We start from the raw sequence: 23,956 nt of genomic DNA on the forward strand, positions 1-23,956 counted from the left end.
ACTATTTTCTGGTTGATTTTATTTTATGCTTCATTTTTAATTCGAATAACCTACATTCTTCTTCAACATTTTGTATAGTCAATTAACTATAATTGCGAATGATCAATTTGATTTATGTATGGAACTTATTGGTAATCTGATAATAATAATCTGATTATATTTTTAACATTATTTGTTTGATTGTTTGCTTTTGTTATAACAATTGGATAATTAATCACTAATATAATTATTAACCCACAGATAATGACTTAAAAGGATAATATATTTTTGTGATTTGTATACATTTGCGCACTGAATTTTTTTTAGGACCGACAATTCTCGATACGACACGCGACACGATCGACGACACGACACGAAATAAATGGGTTTGGGTTGAGTTTTTCAACCCGCCAACCCGCTAACCCGTCAACTCACCAACTTGTTTATTAAACGGGTCATATATGGGTTTATCAAAAAATAAACGGGTTGATCCGCCAACCCGTTTATATTTTTAATTAAAATTTTTATTTTATTTTAAATGTATTTATGTATCAAGTATTAATATTTAATAATATTATATAATATATACCATTGATTCATAAACCATTTGACTGTTTTAACAATTTGACTCGTGGTTGATGACCTAACGTCGTAAGTCGTAACCTATAAGACTAATTTTGTAACCATTTTGCCCATTTGCCCTAAATAATAATCTCAAAATCAAATTGTGTATGAGCATATCTCCCTCTTCCATACTTCCAGACTCCCAGTCTCGCACAGTCCCACTCTCCCCTTACACTGTGATCGAAATCAGGTATCAAAATCAAATCGTGTATCAAAATCACAAACGGCGTTGACGCCTGAAGGCTGAAGCGGTGAAGCTCATGAACCCGCCAACCTGTGAACCCGTATAAATAAATGGGTTGGCGGGTCCTATATGGGTTTATGTTCCAAACCCGCCAACACGTGACCCGCCAACCCGTGACCTGTATATTTAAATGGGTCGTGTTTGGGTTGACATATTCTGACCCGCCAACCCGTCAACCCGCGACACGTCAACCCAAACAAGACACGATTGTCAGGCCTAATTTTTTTGTCAACATTTACTTTTTCAACTTGTTAAACTGTACACATTCAGTATTTATGACCGGCTACTCAAAGTTAACCGGTAAAAATCACTTAATAGGATAATATATTTTTCACTTTATACATATTTAGTGCTTTATACACACACACACACTAGAAAATCAAGTATTAGCGACAGAATCAGCGAGGGAAATAATCCCTAGCTAATCAGCGGCAGATTTGCAAGGGATCAGCGACGGAAAACAAGAAGATATCTATTTTGAATATTTTGGCAATTTACCAAGGGATTAGAGAGGGATTAGCGATGGAAACAGCAACGGAAAATATCCCTCACAAATCTCTCGTTGAATTCGGTCGCTAGCTTCAGGTCCCTCTCACTTGTTTCACTAATTTTCAATTCCCTCTCATTTTTTAAACTGGTTTTCAATTCCCTCCTATTTTTTCTTTCCCCCCCGATGCCTCCCTCCCAAATCCATATTCTTAATCTAATTTCATTTGGTACCCCCACCCCAATATCGACTCCGGCTTCCCCTAACTCCATTATCGTTAATTCCATCCGCCCATGCACCCATTATTGTTGATTCTGGCCGCCTCTAGCCACATCATCGTCGATTCACGACTTTAGGTCAATGATGTTAACACTTCAATTTCTCTTTTAGACGTCGATCTCCACAATTAACTTCTTTGTTTAGACTTTAGGTCAACGACGTTAACACTGCAATCGCATCACCCCATCATCAAGACATTCAAGTATGTGGTATGTGTGTCTGATACTTTTATTTGAATGTTGTTAAAAGGATTACATTTTTCCAATTATTATTTTTTGTTGGTTTTGGCCATACTTGAAAGAGGTGAAATATGTAGAGTTTTATGTTTCTTTGAAGTTATCTAGTTTTGGTTTTGACTATGCTCAACGTTATAGGAATCCAAAGTAAAGGTGTGTTGGTTGGCATCTATCACCAATAATAGAAATAGAAGGGGGAAAAGTGTACAACATTTATGAACAAGAATGATGAACTACGAGTTGAAACTTCAGTAATCCATGAAAAGAGAATGAAATAAGTATTTAAGGTAAGTTCATATATGTTATCGTATATAATAGCCCTAGATATTATATAATTCTTTTGTTACGAATCCATATCTAGAAAAATATTTACATTTTTATCCTTAAATTTATAACCTAACAGATTGATATACCAAAACATTCAGCTATATATTTAAATGAAAAGCTGGAAGCATTTTTCACGCAGTGCGTGAAGCTGTAGTTATGTTTCCCCTGCCTATAAGTTTGAAAGACATCAAAGTAGTTTATCAGGTATATACATAGTGATTGTAACATCCATAAAATTCGAGCAAATTTAAAACTTTTTAAATCATATAAAACCATTCAATTATTACAATTTGTTTTCAAAATAGTTTAAACATCAGAGTTCCCAGAAATCATAATCATCAATCGATGAAGTGTACGGTCATGCCTTTGCCCTCCCACGGTCATCCGCTGAACCTGAAACAATAAACTGAAATTGTAAGCCCGAAAGCTTAGTGAGTTACCCCCAAAATACCAACCTCAACCATATCATATCAACAAATATAGAACAACCATGCATCTTGAGTCTGTAGTGTGATTGGTCCGCCCGCATCAGGCCTTCAGTCCACCTGGTCCACTCCCTGAGTCTACAGTACGACTGGACCGTCTGCACCAGGCCTTCAGTCTGTCTAGTCCACTCTCCGAGCCTCGGTACGTTTGGACCGCCCTCTCGGGCCTTCAGCCTATCTGGACCGCTCGTTGGGCCTTCGGCCTAACTATGTGCCCCTTTCGGGTCTGCAGTCTATACGGTCCGCCTTGGTATGTTGGCCTACAGCACAAAGCAGGATCCGCCTCAACCCAACCCTAAACAAACAACCATGTGCACATATAACATATAATCACATAACAGTCCATAGACAAACAAACCGATCTAACATATTATATAGCATAGCAACATCCTAACTAGGATACCAACTTAACCGGTCACTAACAATATACCATCCTAATTACCAGGATGCAGATTTAACAAATCAATAAGCATATCAAACAAAACCAGTATACAATCTGAGGAAGGGTCGGCCTTGGTGCCTTAGACCCTGTTGATATAGTGAGGATAACTCACCTCGCAACACCGATCTGAACTGAAGAAACGAATTCCCGGACCGCTATCTCACTGGAAATCCCAAACTATCACATAATAAATACCAAGTCATTACACAACATAACAATCTTGGCAAAAGGATCCATTCAATCCATCATGTCCATTCCCTTTTATTGGGCCAAGGCCCAATTCCAAGTCTATAACTTTGATAGTCTTTATGCAAGGACCATTATTGGCCTAATTTACTAAATTTGGCCCAACTTCCTTATTGGGCTTAACTGCATGATCCACTATCACCAAAACTGCTCCTAGACATATCTACTCAGAAGCATAGCAAGGCCTAAACCCTACTAGCCCAAAAATTATCCCAAACCCAAAGCCCAAATCACCAAAAGTCCACAGAAACGTACGTTGGGTGTACTCTAAGGCTACACGGGGCATACATGGGTCTCGCATTGACTGGAAAACGCGACATTGACTTAGTACGTTGGGCATACAGAACCTTACACTAGGTGTACGCAAGGTTTCACCAAAACCTTAATAAGTGCTTTATTGCTTAAGCACATAAGCTCAAACTCTAGATCCAGTGACTAAATGTGACTAGGACTCATAAAGACTCGAACTTTATCACTTTGGACGTCTAGAAAGCTCTTAATCCAAGGTTTTAATCCATTAAGACCCTTCTACATCATTCATGGGACATCTTAAGCCATTGTAACCTCATTTTTATCACTTGAGACCTCTTCAAGGTCAAGAAAGGACAACTTATGTCGTCCAAAATGCATCATGTACCACATTGGGGTTTTTGGGACAAGAAATGGTTCCATAATGCTAGAAAGGCTAGATCTTATGACCTACAAGCACAAAATTTGAAGCTTTTTACCTTATAGATCTTCTAGAGCACAACGCAACCTCAGATCTACAAGCCAATCTCCTTCTTCAACTATTTGTTGCAATGGCTTCACCTTCAAGAGCTCAAAATACCCACCAACTCACTCTCACACACAAGAACTAGGGTTTAGGGACGTTTCTGGAAGATGGAGGCGGAGATGGAGGAGAGAAAATGATCCATAAGGATGTTTATATAGCTCCCAACCAGAGATATTAGGGTTTTTATCCTTTATGAGTACGCCCAACATACACAAGTGTACGACCAGCGTACTAGGGCGCGCCCCAGTACGCGCTACGTACCCTTATATACGCGCAACGTACTCCTTCCGGTCCCATAATTTCAAGTTAGCCCATAGGCTCTTCATGGATTTACCCTTCCATCCCCAGGGACTATAATTGACAAAACTTTGGATGTTACAACTCTCCCCCACTTAAATTCAAATTCGTCCTCGAAATCATTCCTTAATCCTTACCATCCCTGGAACCCGACATCCTAAGGGGCACCTCCACAACCATAACATCCGACGACTTTCGAAGGAGACTAAAACCAAAGGGGATCTTTTCATTCCAAAGAAGACGATTCCACAATCCCATGCGACACACAATCCTTTACCACCTAAAACCTGCAATCTGGAAGCCTAGATTCGGTCTGACCCCCCGGCCGACCACTTGAACTATCCATCACTAACTCTCTTTCCATAACTGATAGCAGGCTATTCCGCCCTAAGAACTTGAAGTCCCTACCCGAAATAGAACCATAAGTCATATTCTGCTGAATCCCTACCCTTACAACTCACCGTTGGCCCGCACCGGGTATCTTGGCCTACTACATAGAGCAGGACTGCCTCAGCCTGATTAAGCATAACATGCCATCTAATAGACCAATAGAAAAGGATGTCCACTTAATACTGACGATAATTTACCATGACAATCCTTTCCATCCACCACTTCTATAGAAAAAAAGTCTCGCAAACGATTACCACCAATAACATACCTACCACTACCGGCCCACCGATACGACACTCATATCTACCCCATACCACCCTACAGGTGGGAATACCAATGCCGAGTCCAAAAGATCATAGGGTCCGGTCATCCTCAGGATGGAATACCCTAGATTGAAATACCAACATATCAAATATATTCAAACATTGAGTTGAAACTCTCATGGTTTGTTGGCCTACCGCTCCTCTTGAGCCTCCGTGCCTATGACTTTTAGTCGGTCCGCACTGGTTATCTTGGATTACTGCATAGAGCAGGACCGCCTCAAACCTACCCACATATAATGTGTCATCAAGGACGATCAAGAGAAAGATCTAACTTGAGCGTGCCCCTACACATAATAAAATCAACAAAATCTCTATGCCCACGGCCTAAGACTGGAATGCTCCTGATAACTTATCGACACCGTTGTCTTCACCTCAGTTGTCCCAACGCTCCACCATGAAGATTCACACCTCCTCCACTGTCCAAAGGCCTAGTCAAAGTCCTTCCCAACACCAACAAGCGTCACAGTACTCAAACCTCACTTTACAATATCCACTTGTAGAACAAGTTGCTACACCATATCATATATATATATATATATATATATATATACTTGGAACCTGATCATATAACTATCTAAACCCACACAATGTCTTCAACATACTCCATCAGCATGTTCAAAACTAGGGGATAGACCTGTTGATTGCTAAATATCTCATAACTGGCCTCCCGACCTCTGACTAACCACCCATCCGTGAAACTTCCACCAACCTTGCAGCACTAGTTTATGCTAGTCATACATAACGTTGGACCCCATAGACTTTCGAATATCCAATCCTAACCTAAGCTCCTAATCAGACAAGAACAGAACATAAGGCCAAATCAAACATTCTCAAGCTATAAGATCTTAATTATGTATAACCGTGATGCATACACAAGTAACTACAATAATGATGTCAATTTCATATAAGGAAAAACCTAAGCTAGCAGACATCATGTAACTAGGAAATTCTATCATGTAATTCCTGAAGATCCCTAGCCTAGTACTAGCATGTTGTTCTAACATATCACATGATCAAATAATTGCATGGTATTTTGGGGTCTACTTACTTGCTCTGGCTGATAGTACACTTCACATCCTCCTTTTTTATTTTGAAAACTATTAAGATCATTTTGTAAACATTTTCCTTAGTTTGAGACTGAATCCGCACGAGTGTTCCTCCAGTTCACTCAAACCAAGGCTCTTATACCAACTTGTAACATCCATAAAATTCGAGCCAATTTAAAACTTTTTAAATCATATAAAACCATTTAGTTATTACAATTTGTTTTCAAAATAGTTTAAACATCATAGCTTCCAGAAATCATAATCATCAATCGATGAAGTGTGTCATGCCTTCGCCTTCCTACGGTCATCCGCTGAACCTGAAATAATAAACTAAAACTGTAAGCCCGAAAACTTAGTGAGTTACCCCCAAAATACCAACCTCAACCATATCATATCAACAAATACAGAACAACCATTCATCTCGAGTCTGCAATGTGATTGGTCCGCCCGTACTGGGCCTTCAGCCCACCTGGTCCACTCCTGAGTCTACAGTACGACTGGACCGTCCGCACCGGGCCTTCAGTCTGTCTGGTCGACTCTCTGAGCCTCAACATGTTTGGACTACCCTCTCGGGCCTTCAGCCTATCCAGACTGCTCGTTGGGCCTTCGGCCTGACTATGTGGCCCTTCCGGGTCTGCAGTGTATCCGGTCCGCCCTAGGTATGTTGGCCTACAACACAAAACAGGATCCGCCTCAACCCAACCCCAAACAAACAACCATGCACATATATAACAGATAATCACATAACAGTCCATAGACAAACAAGCCGATCTAACAGATCATATACATTAGCAACATCCTAACCAGGATACCGACCTAACCGGTCACTAATAATATAACATCCTAACTACCAGGATGCAGATCTAAAAAAATCAATAAGCATATCAAACAAAACCAGTATACAATCCGAGAAAGGGCCGGCCTTGGTGCCTTAGACCATGTTGATATAGTAAGGATAACTCACCTCGTAACATCGATCTGAACTGAAGAAACAAATTCCCGAACCGCTATCTCACTGGAAATCCCGAACTATCACATAATAAATACCAATTCATTACACAACATAACAATCTTGGCAAAAGGGTCTACTCAATCCATCATGTCCATTCCCTTTTATTAGGCCAAGGCCCAATTCCAAGTCTATAACTTTGATAATCTTTATGAAAGGCCCATTATTGGCCCAATTTACCAAATTAGGCCCAACTTCCTTATTAGGCTTAAACCCATGATCCACTATCACCAAAACTGCTCCAAGACATATCTACTCAGAAGCCCAGCAAGGCCTAAACCCTACTAGCCTAAAAAGTAGCCCAAATCACCAAAACTCCACAGAAGACGTATGATGGGCGTACCCCAAGGCTATGTGGGGCGTACGCAAGGTTTCACCAAAACCTTAATAAGTGCTTAATGGCTTAAGCACTTTAGCCTAAACTCTAGATCCAGTGACCAAATGTGACTAGGACTCATAAAGTCTTGAACTTTATCACTTTGGACATCCAGAAAGCTCTTATTCCAAGCTATTAATCTATTAAGACCCTTCTACATCATGAATGAGATATCTTAAGCCATTGGGACCTCATTTTTATCACTTGAGACCCCTTCAAGGTCCAGAAAGGATAGATTATCTCGTCCAAAATGCATCATGCATCATATTGGGGTTTTTGGGACAAGAAATGGTTCCATAATGCTAGAAAGGCTAGATCTATGACCTACAAGCACAAAGTTTGAAGCTTTTTACCTTCTGGAGCTTCTAGAGCACAACACAACCTCAGATCTACAAGCTAATCTCCCTTTTCAACTATTTGTTGCACTGGATTCACCTTCAAGAGCTCAAAATACCCTCCAACTCACTCTCACACACAAGAACTAGGGTTTGGGGACGTTTCTAGTAGATGGATGCTGAGAAGGAGGAGAGAAAATGAGCCATAAGGATGTTTATATAGCCCCCAACCCGAGATATTAGGGTTTTCATCCTTTATGAGTACGCCCAGAGTACATTATTGTACGCCCAGCGTAGTATGCCATACGTACCCTTATGTACGCACAACGTACTCCTCCTGGTCCCATAATTACAAGTTAGCCCTTAGGCTCTTCGTGGCTTTACCCTTCCATCCCCAGGGACTACAATTGACAAAATGTGGGATGTTACAATGATGCTATTCATATTTGCTCGGTTTGGATTATAACTTTTCAGCCTTTATAATTTTGTTCCCTAAATTAAGTTGTCATATATTCATAAAGTAGCTATTGTTCTAATTATGATGTTTAGGGTATATGATTTCAGCATGAAAGTAGGGAAGCCAACCGCAAGTCTTGTTGAAGCCTAAAAAGGCCAATATGGTTGCCGAACAACTCAAGTGGATGTTTAGGGTAGTGTATACTGCTTTTTTCCCACTATGATAGGTTTAAGTTAACATGAATATTGGTGGTCGCAATTCAACCCATAAAAAGAAGGTATGAACTTTCATCAATTGTTTTAGTGGTAGCAAATATTATGAACATTGTAATATTGTATTATGTTGTGAATCAAAATATACTCGACCAATGTCGAATGACATCTATATCACCACTAGATTACAAAAATTAAGATTGATGTTAAATTATGCTCTTTTTCTTTATGCGGATTATGAAGGTCTTGTAACATAAAAGTGTAAGAGGTCCTACATTATTGCCTTTGAAATGAAAGTGTTTGGTTATACAATTGCATCTTCAACAAACACCATATCTTTAAAGCACTTAATGTGAAAAAACATAAAAATATCCTTAACTAGACCTCTTTATGATGTTCATTGCTTTTAGCCTATGATTTTACTGTATAAAACATTTACTTTTTTTTGTTCTTTTACAACCACTAGCATATAATGGTTTGGCTAGTCACTTATGTCAAAAGTGGATGGAAAAGCATGTTTATGGTATTGAAATTTCCCAAATTTATTTTTATGTTTTTTGTTTTAGAGTTTTTATACTATCTCTAATTATGGGAATATTTACCATGTCTTTGCAACTGCAACTTCTGATCACAATAAAGCATTTATAACTCCCTTTTGAAATAATCAAAATGATAGTGCATAATTATTTCTCATAAATTACAGGGATAGAAACAAAAACCTTTACCAATTGTGTAAATTGTACATTGCTATCAATTATTGATAGTTTCATTATTCAATTTGAAAGTATATTGCTTGTTTTTTATTCGAGTTGAAAGTATTTTACTATTAGTAGAATGATATGGTTGGATGTTTAATTTGGTATAAACATGGTTGGTATTCATTTGTAAAATTTGAATTTCATTTGTGATATGTGGCAATTGGGTATGGAATAGTGATAGATTCAACCTATGATACACCATTGCTAATTAAATTAATGACTATTATTAGATATATAGAAAAATTGCTCAATTACCGGTAATAGTGACGAGTTAGTGACGACAATTACGATGGATTCGTGACAAAATCTACTTGATCCCAAGATTTTTTGCGACTGCTCAATCCCTCGCTGATTCCTCGCTAATTCCGTCGTTGAATCCGTTGCTACCATTAGCTAGCAAGGTTTTTTCGTCGGTCATTTTCTATTGCTGATCCGTCGCTAATGGCCTTTAGCGATGGATTTCCGACGAAATTGTCTGTCGTTGATATCTATATTTCTAGTAGTGTGTGTGTATAATAAATCATTTTTTTATATAATCATTCATATTTGTGAATGATTTCTTAAGATTTTTCTCACGACATCTTACGTGACACAATCATTAATGAGGTGTTTTGGGTTTTTGATGCTTATGTTCATTGTGATTTCGACTACTTGTTTACTTTATTCATGTATTTTTAACGTCATAACTTCTTCATACAATTTCAGATTTTAACTATCTTTATATCTACGCGTTCGTATTTTAGTCTGCTACAACTTTCGTTTAAATTACTCCCGTTAAAAAGTAATATATTTTTACTTACGATCTTTATATCCATATGTTTTTTATGAATGCATGTATGGATGTATCTTTTATAGAATCGTAAGTAAAACTATAGTACATGTTAATGGGAGTAATGTTAACGAATGTTGTAGTAGACTCAAAAAATGAACACATGTATATAAAGATTGTTAAAATCTAATATCATATGAAAAATTTACGACGTTTAGAACACAAGACCTAAGTCAAACCACAATATCTACTCAACCAAGCAATCAAGATTGTGATGGAACACCTCATCAATAATTATCTCACGTAAGATGTCGTGAGAAAAACCCACACTAGTATATAAATGATTTGTTGATGCGGTTAAAATAGTTATTTGATGCGCTTATTGAACCGCACTAAAAAATATCGCATCAAAAAATACCCTCATTTAATAGCACGGTTATAAAACCGCCTTAAAAAATAGTCAAAACCGTACCAAAAAATAGTAGAGAAAAATACAAACCGCACCATAAAATGATGAAAACTGCCCCAAAAAAATGAAAACAACAACAAAAAAAAATCATCCCACCGGAAACCACCCTTAAACCACCATCATCTATATCGTGTGTTTGTTGCCGAGAACACAAGATTCACCAAGCCACACCATTTTTATCGTCATTAACCACCGTCGAGCATCTCTACATTGACCTCATTTATAACCGAGCATAAACCACCACCAATTGACAACATCACCATCTGCCCTACCTTTGCTGGAAACCACCATTACAGCTACAAAGAACACCCAATATCCCCAATTACCATCGTTTTTTCCACCTTAAACAAACCAAATGTAAATCAGTAAAAAAAAAAAATAAGAACAAAAATTAGTTTATCTACATACCTTCCATCTCCACCACTAACCACCATCAACACCGACAACAAATATCGTGCCTTTACTGAGGACCATCGAAACACCACCATCTCCTATATATTTCCGATCAACCAACTTATTTCAGCTTAAACAAACCAAACGTTAATCAAAAAAAAGAAAATAAGGAAGAAGGAAAGAGATATGCTTCTTGTGTTGTCTGTAAAAGGGGGTAAAGCACACGCATGGCACACATACTTTTAGAGGGAAATAAAAATATAGAAGGAAAATGAAAATATAGGAAGGAAATGAAAAATACAAAAGATCAACTAACTTGTAGCTTGCTTGAACATGAAAACTTTGAACAAATTTGGAGGGATCTCTTGAAGAATAAAAAATTCGAATGAAATTTTTAGAGTAAAGATTAATGGTGTGGTTGAATGTTTTTTAGTGCGAATTATTTTTTGGTACGGTTCAATGTATTTTAGTGCGAATTATTTTTTGAGGAGATTTTAATTGTTTTTTGAGGCGGTTTTAGAAACTATTTTTTAGTGCGGTTTTAGGAAACCGCTTCAAAAATGCTTTAATGGTGCGATTTTGGGAAACCGCACTAATAAAACTATCTTATGGTGCGGTTATCTTCTTTTTTGATGCTATAGATATTTAATAAGTCGGTTTTTAGAAAGGACCGTATCAAAAAATAAAAATCATTCACACTATTAAAAGACTTATGTTTTAGGAAATCGCTTAAAAAATGCTTTAATGGTGCGATTTTGGGAAACCGCGCTAATAAAGCTATTTTATGATGCGGTTATCTTCTTTTTTGATGCTATAGATATTTAATAAGTCGGTTTTTAGAAAGGACCGTATCAAAAAATAAAAATCATTCACACTAGTAGTACTAAAAAAGTTATTCATAAGTACTGAATGAGTACAAAAAAACAAAAATGATTTTTTTTTTTAAAACAAAAAAAATTAAGGACTAAATATTTACAAAAACAATAATGACTAAATGCGTATAATATGATAAATATATTACCCTATTAAGTTATTTTTCCGACTAACGTGGAGTAACCGATCATAATGACTAAATGTGTATAGTTTAAAAAGTTGAAGTGGTAAATATGAACGAAAAAAAACTCAATAACAAAATATGTACAAATCAAAAAATATATTACCCTTTTAAGTCATTATTCCTCTTAACCCGTTTGGTTTTGATATTGTTTATGATTTGATATTTGTCGATTTGTAATCTACACCCAGAAACTTATCCTTTGATAATTATAGAGTAGATATTGAAGATCATACTGTCTTTTCAGTTATCTTTACTATGTTAGAGATATAATAAATATAAATTATCAAAGAAATACATAACACTCAACACCGGACATCCATCGTTTGAATCCTCAATAATATTCTAATTTTACCCACCAACAATTTTATTACAAATAACAAAGAACAAAATGCTAAAAATAAGAAAGACGGACTTGAAGGTTAAAGGTTACACATCCAATAAACCTATCTAATTCATGGTAAAATAACTATATTTTTACGGGTTATCAATTGATCATCACCTGTTATATGAAACACTTCAAAATAAAGTTGACGCAAGTTTGAATCTCACATTTTTCAATGACCTATCATCAAAAAAACAAAACAGAAAAAATGACTATATTTTCCCGTTTGACGGTATCGACCGTTTAACAAACTCCTTCCCTAGCCTATCAAACTTTTTGCTTGATCCACAAAAATCACAAGAAAACTAAGGAAATTGCCATGGCCTAGTTTAGAGGTGTAATAATTAGCTAAATATCATTTACCATTACCAAAGAGGCCAGACAGGGAAGCCAGTGGATAGCAACCAAGTCCAACCATTGATGAAGCTTCCAACAGTGAAAGGTATAGCCTCAATCTTATTCTTCATCACACCCCAACCTTTCCACTTTACCCTCTTTGACGTATCAGCCCCAGGTCCCGTGTTTTGGTACTCTCGATAATACAAAGTGTCTAGTGCGAAAGTTCCCTTCCAAGGGGACCATCCTGCAGGATCTATAACGTCACTAATTAAGGATCCCATGATCACCGTTCTTGAATAGTTCTTCCATGGCCTTCCAAGATACGTTTTAAAATCGGCTTTAACTTGTTGTAGGTCGGAGGTTGCACCGAGTTTGCACTTCTGAATGACGAGCCCAGTGTTTTGATGAGGATCAGTTCGGCCTTGAGCAGTGAGCATGTTTCCTTGGTGGGGATCAGGACGACGGGCGAGGATGTTACAAAATTGGAAGACAGCTGCAGCATTACCAAAAATGAAATCAACAGTGCCGACAATCATGCAGTTGACGAAGAACTGACGTCCGGAGGTGACATAAAGGGTATCTTGGTATGCGAGTATACCACATCTATAGAATGCCGATAAATCAGAACTAACACGTAGTGCCACGGCTTGATGCAACGCAGCTCCGGCTGAATTTTGAAATGTTATATCACGTGCCCAGAATCCTTTACCATTAACCGCTGTCGTCAATATATATGCATGCTACAATTCATTACTCCATCATATAATTGTTATGGTAAAACCATGCATGATTATGCTAAAAGTTCCAACGGGCATGCATTAACCTTGGTTGGTAAGAGCATCACAACACAGGAGTATAAGATTGAATAAAAGTTGAATGGAGTATGGGTGATGATATGGAGTAAAGTTAAATAAATGAGTTGAATGATCATTGAATGGTTCAATAGAAGAGATCGTGATTGAATAAGAGTTTAATGGGTTGTGGGTTTGTGGGTATTGATGTAATGGTAGTTAATGGATGATGTGATAATTCATTGAATTTTATAGAGTTTAATGGATTGTGGATGCTCTACGGGTATTATGCATATACATATTTTGTTATTTCTTAAAGGGATTGGCTAAAAAAACATATGGACACCCTAATTAATTTTTTTAATATTTTTATTGGTTGAAATTGTATTGTTTTCCGAAAAAGTTGATTATAAGCAGTTAATTATTGGTTGATTTTTTAAAAAGTGATCAATGAGGTGTCCAAGAGTGTCTTATTAGCAACACCCTTACAAGGATATTCGACCAAAAACAAGAAAAACACATGCGCAAAGATTGCGTACACTAACCTACGGTTGCGGATTTCCAGGTTGTGCTGCCGCCGCCGACGCTCAAATTCCCAGTAATAATTGTGTTATTTCTATTCGCCCCAATAAACATTAAGTTGGTTTTGTTTTTTGGAATTTCAACATGCTCCCTATACACCCCTGCCAATATCTTTATCACGAACCTGCTTTTGCTACTGAATGGCGCTGCCTTCACGGCTTCGGCCACCGTAGTATAGTTTCCCTTACCATTCTTCGACACAATCACGTTTGGCCTCATTACTTTCCCCCACAATAATCTCCTGTCTTTCCTAGACAACCACTCCGGCTGCCTCATCAACTCTTCCTCCTTTTGCTTTCGTACATTCGACTCAGCCAGCTTGTTGGCCATATCTATGTTCGTCATGTCCGTGATCATAGCAAGAACATTGCTACACATCTTTCCCCCGAGATCCTGACCATGAATAATTGATTTGCGCAAATGCTGACAGGCTGCATCGTGCGATAGGCCATCCAAGCAGGTTTCCTTGTTGGTAATGGTGGTGCTCATGAGGGTTTTGAGGTCATCGGCTTGTTCCTGAAGGGATTTCTTGCTTGGATATGCCTCCAGGTCTCGGATCACCATGTCGAGATCTTCAAGAGTTCCAGCTATCATCTCTAAGCAGTCATGGAGTGCAATTTTGCCGCGTTTGGTGAGATTGACAGTGACCATGAGCTTCTTTATGGTGATGAAGTTTTGTCGGATGATTTCTTTTGTTTTATGGATAGCATGTTGGATTACATCCTTTCTAGTTGCAAGGTTTCTGGTGGAGGAGAGTGTAGAATAGCATATGTCGGGGTATAAGGTTATGGCACACGAGGATTTGATAATGTTGGAGTCTGAACGATGAGTTCCAAGGATAGGAGAAGTTAGCAGGAGGGTAGCAAAAAGATATAAAAGTGTGTGGTTTTTGTTGTTGGAGTTGGACATAGTGACACCAACTTGTTTGATTGTGTATGTGTCTGTGTGTATGTCTATATATATTATTGTTTATTTTCAAGAGCATATTTAGTTCTATTCAATTAGTAAATTAGAGCTGTTGGTAAAATATATTGAATAGGAAATAGAAAGCCAAGAGCGTAGAAAGGAGGGTCGACGAAAAACCACAAAGGAAGTTGCATATAACGTCCATAAGATATTTCTTTTAATGTACACACATTTAATCCATATGTCAAAAGGGTAGTTATATGTTGAATATTTTATTTCACTAATGTATTGTGGTTGTTTGAATTGTTTATGATGCAAATTGTAAATGTGTTATCAATATATATCAATTGTTTTGTTAATTTATAGGATCCTCCTTATTTACTTATACCCACCTAATGCGCTACTCAACGAAGTACCCTAGACTCTTAACTTTTGTGACCGATATACATCATTTTAGTATTTTATTATTCATTTTCACAATATCTTGTGTATATTTACCATGTGTATAATTTAATATTTTATATTCATGTTAGATTTTATATATTTGCAATTCAGGCATGCTATATTAGTTTTTGAATAATTTACATTCTTTTGACACTTTCAAATATAGCTTGTTGCAGACAATTTTACTCATTTAAGTTATGTTATGCCGCTTATGTTGATTTATGCAAACGGGTGATGGTATTTTGAGCACCAATGAAGTCACATAGAAAGCCTTGCAACCGCTTGAATTCCATAGCAACATGGTGATCAAGCACAAAAAAGAAAATGAAATAAATGAATTTTCGGATTTTTGACATTATTGTACGGGTTTGATTAAGTGATTGGATTAAAAGGAAAACATAGTCTGATTGAGCTGAAATTTTACGTGTAGACATCTTCCTAACTTATAGATATTTAATCCGTCAAGGAGATTAGATTTGGATTTTTGGATAACGATCGTATGGGCTTCGTGAACAACAAAAATTCTGTCCATTTACCAACAACACCAGCCAATAAAACTGATTTATTTTAGCCTATATAGTTAGCTCATTTGTTGGTTTTGAAAGCCCACTATATAATTTAAATGACATCTAAGTAGGCCCATGATGGTGGGATGCTTAACACGTTTCACGCAAAAAGGGGGATTCGGTTCTTACTTTTAGGGGACACATTACACATATCACGCATAAGTATTTATAAGAGAAAAAAGAACGAGAAGGGCGACTTGAAGGATTTTTTGGGTTCGTGGCATCAAAACATCCGATTTTATTTCGTTTGCAAGTATTTAATTGTCGTTTCTGTTTAGTATTATGCATTTTTTTTGCCAAATCACAAGATTCGTCATTCAGTATATAATCATATAATCATGTGAATGACTTTGAATTTTCTACTTAAGTTGTTGATTATGTTTATTTTTCTTTTTTATCTATATGATTTCCGTTAGAAAATCAAGTTTAGTTGTTGTAATTCTTTTTGAACTTAATCACCTCAATTAGAGTTTAGAAGATTGAATTGTTACGTTGATTGTTTGTTATGGAATCGACCATTTAATCGAATAAAGTAACAAATAATGTTATGGACTTCATAATAGATGTTGATTGACATTGTGATATATATATATATATATATATATATATATATATATATATATATATATATATATATATATATATATATATATATATATATATATATATATATATATATATATATATATATATATGGAAAAGTGAATATACCTAACAACCTTATATAAGCTTAGGTACCTAACCACATTATACTATATTGTTTTGCATTATATTTCCAATGCAATGGTCTAAGGTTTTTAAACTTCAACTTTTAACTTGATTTACTTTCAAAATTTTCAGACATTCACCATTATATTCCTCCTACATCATTTGATTTGTAAGGGTAGTATATGAAGCCCACCAGGGGGTCTCCGATAGAAAAAACGTCATTTGAAGTAAGATAATGGTGAAAATCCAAATATTTTGTAAACAATCAAGTTATGAGGTTGAATTTTAAGAACATTAGGTGATAACAATGCAAATATGATACAAAAATTACGTAGTATGATGTGGTTAGGTACCTAAGCTTATATAAGGTTGTTAGGTATATATATATATATATATATATATATATATATATATATATATATATATATATATATATATATATAGGGTTAGGTTCATTTGAGACCACCTATATTTTGTGAGACCATGAGACGCATTTTTTTATTTTTTTTATTTTTATTTTATTATTTTTATTTTTTTTAGTTAATTCATGTTCCGAAAATAATATTTAAAAAAAGATTTTTTTGATTTTTCCATTTATTTTGCATTTTAAAATTATTTTTAGAATATGTACAGTGTAATATTCTATTTAGAATATTTCAGTATTTTTCAAAAAAAATAGAATTTTTTTTTTATTTTTTTTAGTTAATTCAAGTTCCGAAAATAATATTTAAAAAAAGAATTTTTAGATTTTTCCATTTATTTTGCACTTTAAAATTATTTTTTAGAATATGTCAGTGTAATATTCTATTTAGAATATTTCACGGATTTTTTTAATTTTTTTTTATTTTTTTTTAGTTAATTCAAGTTCCGAAAATAATATTTAAAAAAAAAAGAATTTTTGGATTTTTCCATTTATTTTGCATTTTAAAATTATTTTTAGATTTGGTCTCACGGTCTCACAAAATTAGAATGATCTCAAATGAACCTGAACCTATATATATATATATATATATATATATATATATATATATATATATATATATATATATATATATATATATATATATATATATATATATATATATATAAGGATCATCCTTAGGAACAGTAAATTTCCTAAGGTTTTGGAAAAATTGGTCTTGTTTATGGGTATGTGTTCTCTTCTGGCTTTGTTGTTGCCGATATTTGTGTGAGACATTTTATGCCATTTTCTCATTTCTTTATGGACACGTGTTCCTCACAGCTTTCTTCACTATTTTTTCGCCCATTCAGCTTTGGATTCTTGTTATTCTAATCCATGTTTATATTACCGACATTCCTTTTGTATCTCTGTTTGTATCTATCTTTGTCTTCGATTTCTTCCTTTCTGTTTCCTCTTCTAATCGCAGGTAAAATCCTTCGACTGTCCTTTTTTTGGGTTCTTCAGATTGTTTTGTTTGGTTTCTTTTCATATGTCTGGTCGTGGTAAGCGAAGGTATGTTGATGTTGGGTCCTTTTCTATTCGGGCTGATGTTGGTTCCTCTTTGGTTGTCGATGTTCCCTCTGTTGTTGGTCATAGTCGGTGATCTCGACAAATGCGGTCAGTTGGTGTTCTTCTCAAGTATCTCGATTGTGGTGACTATAACTGCATTTGTGAATTTTGTGGCTCCTATTTCTGGTTTGATGAAAGGTCTCTGAAGCTATCCACTGCTCATCACCCGAGATATAGTCACTGTTGTAAATCTGGTGTTGTTATCCTTCCTTATCCTTCTAGATTACCAACTGAATTTATTTCCCTTTTTGATAACGTTCGTTTCTTGAGGGACATTAGAGCTTATAACAGCATGTTCTTTATGACATGGTTTGGAGAAAATGTAGATGAGGATCCAAATGATAGTCATGGTCCCTATGTGTTTAACGTTTCAGGTCAGATTAGTCATAAAATTGGATCGCTTTGCCTTGATGTTGTGAAGGGGCCTAGGTTTCTTTAGATGTATTTGTTTGACACCTAGAATTAGGTCAGTAACAAGTTTAGGGCCTTCGACAATCACAGAAAAAAGGGATTTAGATGAGGGTATAGTTACGTTTCTGGTTGCCTTTTTAAAGGACAACAATGAATATGTGTGTACATTCAAGACTGCAAAACAGCTTGCTGATGAGATGAACCTAGCATCATATGTTGTTTGTTTGTTTAACAATGTTCCCGACCATAGATATGACCTACCTTCACCTGGATCCTTGGGTTGCATAGTAATTGGTGATGATAATAATTGTAGAAATTATGATATTGTAGTCCACTCCAATTCAGGTCGTCTGCAGCGTATTAGTAAGCTTCATCCTAATAATATGATGCTGCAATATCCGATTTTGTTTCCATATGGTGAAAAGGGTCGGTCTCCGCGTTTAAAGTTGGGTAATCGGACTTCTGCTAATGCAAGGAATCTTAATGTTAATATGTATTATGCATATTAGATTCATGGTCGCCGACACATATGGTCTACTATTTTGAATGCATCTCGGCTCTTTAAACAATATTTGGTAGATGCATATAATTGTATTGAGGAGGGATGGCTGGAATATATCACCACTCACCAAGATAACCTTCGTTCGGAATACATAGGAGGTATATACAATGTGCTTTCAAAGGGTGATAAGAAAGCCTGGTAAGTTGGGAAAAGCATCTTCTTACCCACATCTTTTACAGATGGTCCTTGTTACATGTATAGTCACTATCAGGATGTGCTTGCCATATGTAGGGTATATGGAAATCCACAATATTTTATAACATTCACGTGTAATGTCAAATGACTAGAAATAACGTGTTATATGGATGTGCATGGTGAGAGAGATCCTCACAACAAGGCAGATATCATTGCTAGAGTTATTAAGATAAAGGTTCAAGCGTTTATCAAATTTTTAAAGGAAGACAAGACTTTTGGCAAAATTGATGCATGTATGGTTTTCTGTCACTACTGTAGGTCTTCTTGTCATTGTTATGATTTTACAATTTCTTTACAGTACAGGTTTGTACAAATCTGTTGGTGCTAAATATTTTATTCAATTTGTTTTCACATCATCTTTTTTCAGTATATATATATATATATATATATATATATATATATATATATATATATATATATATATATATATATGAAACTGATATGTACCTGCAATATTGTTTATGTGTCCCTTGAATATGACCCATTGTTCTTTTTGCAAAAGAAGATGTCTATATCAATGCAAGATATGCCAACATTAGATATAATCAACTTATGGTCATATAAATAAAAAATAACTTACCTTTTGTCATTTCCAAATGTTATGTGGTTCAATGTTATGTTATCGTCCCTCATTTGTCCATGACATTATATTCTATTTCTTTTATTTATTTGTTGTAAAAAAGTAAATTGTGTGGTAATTTCTTATATAATATGTGTATTTCTTCATGTAGATTTGTATACCATAGAGTTCCAGAAAAGAGGTCTTATCCACTGTCACACGTTGATTTGGGTTAACAGTGCATATAGGATCAAGAATCCAGACGATGTGGATACATATATTACTGTTGAGTTGCCATATCCAATGATGGAACCTCGGTTGTATGAAACGATAACAACGTGTACGATTCATGGTTCGTGTGGTCCACTAAATGAAAAGGCTCTGTGTATGAAAGATGGCAAATGTAGCAAACATTTCCCAAAGTCGTTTCTTGATTCTACATTCTTTGATACTGAGGGTTACGTGCGTTACAAGCGTGGTTCATCCGCCCGGCACACAACACCACGCAGGGTTGTCATAGATAATGGATATGATGTCCCCTACAATAAAAGACTTTGTTCCCGATTTCAAGCTCACATTAACGTTGAATATTGTGGCTGGAACATGATGATCAAGCACCTGTTCAAATATATATCAAAAGGAGTAGATCGTGTCAAATATGTAATTCAGAAAAGCGAACCGAATGATAAGACTGGTTGATACAAATAGAGGACCAACTACTACATACATTATCGCCACCCACCAGTCTAGATTCTATCAGTTCATGAGGGGAATACACAACTGATTGTCTTCAAAGAGAACATCACAATACAAGAAGTGCTCTGTAATCCCTTTGCTTCTAAAACAACCCTTCTCGCATGGTTCGAAAACAATGTAAGAAATCCAACATGGCGTGAACTGACATATATCAACTATCCAAAGTCCTATAAGTGGGTCCCTTCCAAATCGTGGGATCAACGGGTCAATGAGTCACCCAAAATGGTTGGCTGGGTTGTGTTTGTACTCCCATCATCTGGTGAACTATTCTATCTTTGAATTCTACTTTGTCATCAGAAGGGTTGCACGTCATTCGAAGATCTATGCATTTTGTCTGGCTGTCTTCATCTGACTTACAGAAGTGCCTGCAACGCATTAATAGGGGACGACATTGAGTGGATGATTACATTCACTGAAGCTTCTTTTTAGGAAACCTCATCACAACTTTGATCTTTGTGCTGCTTTTTTGTGAGGTTAGTAATCCACGCTTGTTATGGGAAGCAACACATGAAAAAATGTTGGATGACTACTTGCACAGGTTAAACATGACAATGCCAGATAAGAACTTCTGTGTCACAGACGATATGGTGCTCCAACAGTTACTTCATGAATTAGAACACACTCTTCGTTCCTCTGTACCCTCCAAGTCACTAGCTGATTTTGTTTTTCCAATGTCATCATCTGCCATCCTTTCTATCCTACAAAATCATCTTTTGCTTGAGGAGATGAGTTACGACAAGAAACTTCTGTCTGACCAACATGCTCAACTTCTTCCACAGTTAAACAGCCAACGGACGTTGATCTGCTAAACTGTTGTTGGCTCCATACAAACCAAAAAACAAATATTGATGATCATTTATGGTCATGGAGGTATCGGGAAGACCTTTCTATGGACTACCATTATTTCTTATTTTAGATCGATCAGGAAAGTTGTCTTACCGGTTGCTGCATCTGGGATTACATCATTGATGCTACCCTCCGGAACTACAGCACATTCAAGATTTAAGATACCAATCGATATGATTGACAAAAGATCGTATGACATAAAGAAGAGAACATTGCTAGGTGATCTTATGCAACACAAATCAGTTATCATATGGGATAAGGCACTAATGAGCGACAGAACATGTTTTGAATTTCTTGACAGGTCTTTGTGAAACGTATTGGACTGTAACGAACAGGCATTTGGTGGAATTTTGGTTCTTCTTGGTGGCGATTTTCGACAAACACTTCCTATGCTACCGAAAGCATGCGTTCTCATATCATAGATCTTACTCTACCGAACTCATACCTATGGAGCTTTTTCTAAATTCAGATGCTGAGTCAAAATATGAGACTGCTTTGTTGTTGTGTTTTGAGTACTATAACACTCCTATGGTGTACATGCAACCCTCAATGTTTTTGATCTATGTTTTCTCTAATTATACATGCATTTTTAATTTTTCCAAAGCATTGTCCTAACTAGCATACATTTGAACAATTGAATGATACAACTAGTTAGATGACATACCTTTATGAAGGACTTGTATTTCTTGGCCTTTGAAACTTGAGCAACCCTAGTGTGATGCCTATAATGCTTCACAAACACCAATATGCAAAAGGAGGCTTAAGAGAATAAGTTTCTTAGATCACAACGAAGGTGCAACCAATTTTGGCTTCATGGGGGTTCTATTTATAGTTTTGCAAATGCTAGGGTTACACTTTGTAAACCCTAATGCTCCATGACTTTTCACATTCTTATGCCTCATAGGTCTAACCTCCATGGACTATCCATGGATTATTTCATTGGTTTAGCCCATCTACATAATCATGGATCATTAGCCCACACTATAAGAATTATTGATTTACATAATCAATCCCCATATATTTAATTAGTCTCTTTTGATCATAAAATTAATTCCAAATTAAGTCTTGATCAATACTAAGTAAATAATAATATGATTTCATATTAATGTATTATACTTTTACTATATTAATAAATCATAAATAACCTTATTCAAAAGTCCATCATATCAAATTGCAATGGTGAAGACAACCTAAAATGATCATGCTACAATCGGGTCAAGTACATCCCAGTTATAGTTATGGGCTTAGACACCAAATCCAACAGTCTCCCACTTGGATAAGTCTAATAACTATAGCTGCCAATGTGACTTCAAGATCCGACTTAGCAATCATAAGCTTTCAAAAGCCGTTGTCGAACTCTGACCTAGTCAGTGACTCGTCCTTCAGATAAGGGATCATATATTCCTATGTTCTCAAGATATCTATGTGGACAAACACATGGAACATAGTCATACTTATTTCCCTATAATTTGTTGATTTTCGATTTGTCTGACATAGAACATAACTACACACATTGATTTAGTTCTGACCGGGCCCGACACATAGTCAAAACAGAATCATCGAGGGGCCTAAGATATCGCTTTTAATCCTCTTAGGATAAAAGGAACAGATAAACTTCGACATTATATGCTTGTACTAACAAGTGATCAAATCATACACAACGACATGTTTTATAACATCAAGTTACTAATGTGTTTTCGTGCCATCAATGCACAACCAACTCGTAGTCAACAACTCATATATCTTAGTTTGAAGATTATATGATATTATTGTCTCACAATTACTCATGATAAATTCCATGAAGGAAATATGCCTGGATCTGTTAGGTTGTCCTCTGACAATGTTATCGCCATTAATACACAACCAACTCCTAGTCGGTCCCTTTGTAACGGGATCTGCTGGGTTGTCCTCTGACAATATCCCCTTTACCATGAGGTATCCTTATTCTACTTGATGTCTTATGAAGTGGTACTTTCTATCGATATGCTTGGATCTACCATAATCTCTTGGTTCCTTGGTTAAGGCAACCGCCCCTTCATTATCACAGAAAATCTCCACAGGCTCCTTTATGAATGGAATGTCTCCAAGGTCTCCAATGAAGTTTTTCAACCATATCGCCTCCTTCGATGCTTCGCTTGATGCTATGTACTCTGATTCGCACATTGAATCAGCTACAGTCTCCTGCTTGGAACTTTTCCATGTCACTGCTCCTCCATTCAGGGTAACCAACCAGGCCGACTAAGAGCAGAAATTATCTTTGTCGGTTTGGAAGTTGGCGTCACTATGTGACAATCCAGAACTTCTATCTTGCATAACTATTCAATTCAATCAAGGATAAACTCGCTTATGTTATCTTTTAGCAC

General features: G+C 36.1%; 2 protein-coding genes across 2 annotated transcripts; one reads left to right on the forward strand and one right to left on the reverse strand.

Annotated features, from left to right (window-relative positions):
- Positions 1-12,472: 12,472 nt before the first annotated feature.
- Positions 12,473-15,070, reverse strand: LOC144996963 (pectinesterase-like). The gene is made up of 2 exons (XM_078956777.1): positions 14,073-15,070; positions 12,473-13,454 (listed from the first exon to the last, which is right to left on the reverse strand). The coding sequence occupies exons 1-2, from the start codon at positions 15,016-15,018 to the stop codon at positions 12,763-12,765; spliced, it is 1,638 nt and encodes a 545-aa protein (XP_078812903.1). The 5' UTR covers positions 15,019-15,070; the 3' UTR covers positions 12,473-12,762.
- A 3,237-nt stretch (positions 15,071-18,307) lies between these two features.
- Positions 18,308-20,690, forward strand: LOC145004496 (uncharacterized). Its single transcript, XM_078963431.1, has 5 exons — positions 18,308-18,638; positions 18,736-19,160; positions 19,278-19,375; positions 19,635-19,735; positions 20,164-20,690. Exons 1-5 carry the CDS (start codon positions 18,308-18,310, stop codon positions 20,688-20,690), a joined length of 1,482 nt encoding a protein of 493 aa, XP_078819557.1.
- Positions 20,691-23,956: the final 3,266 nt, after the last annotated feature.

Source organism: Lactuca saligna, chromosome 1 (genome assembly GCF_052625555.1).
Source record: "Lactuca saligna cultivar CGN05327 chromosome 1, ASM5262555v1, whole genome shotgun sequence".
NCBI lineage: Eukaryota > Viridiplantae > Streptophyta > Magnoliopsida > Asterales > Asteraceae > Lactuca > Lactuca saligna.

What these genes read in the sequence shown, in the direction of transcription:
- LOC144996963 (XM_078956777.1), bottom strand. Translation starts at nt 15,018, where the DNA reads ATGTCCAACTCCAACAACAAAAACCACACACTTTTATATCTTTTTGCT. An exon ending in CTGGAAATCCGCAACCGTAG is followed by an intron (nt 13,455 to 14,072) that starts GTTAGTGTACGC and finishes TATTGACGACAG; the next exon opens with CGGTTAATGGTAAAGGATTC.
- LOC145004496 (XM_078963431.1), top strand. Translation starts at nt 18,308, where the DNA reads ATGCGGTCAGTTGGTGTTCTTCTCAAGTATCTCGATTGTGGTGACTAT. An exon ending in CTAATGCAAGGAATCTTAAT is followed by an intron (nt 19,161 to 19,277) that starts GTTAATATGTAT and finishes TGTATTGAGGAG; the next exon opens with GGATGGCTGGAATATATCAC. An exon ending in AAGGGTGATAAGAAAGCCTG is followed by an intron (nt 19,376 to 19,634) that starts GTAAGTTGGGAA and finishes AAATTTTTAAAG; the next exon opens with GAAGACAAGACTTTTGGCAA.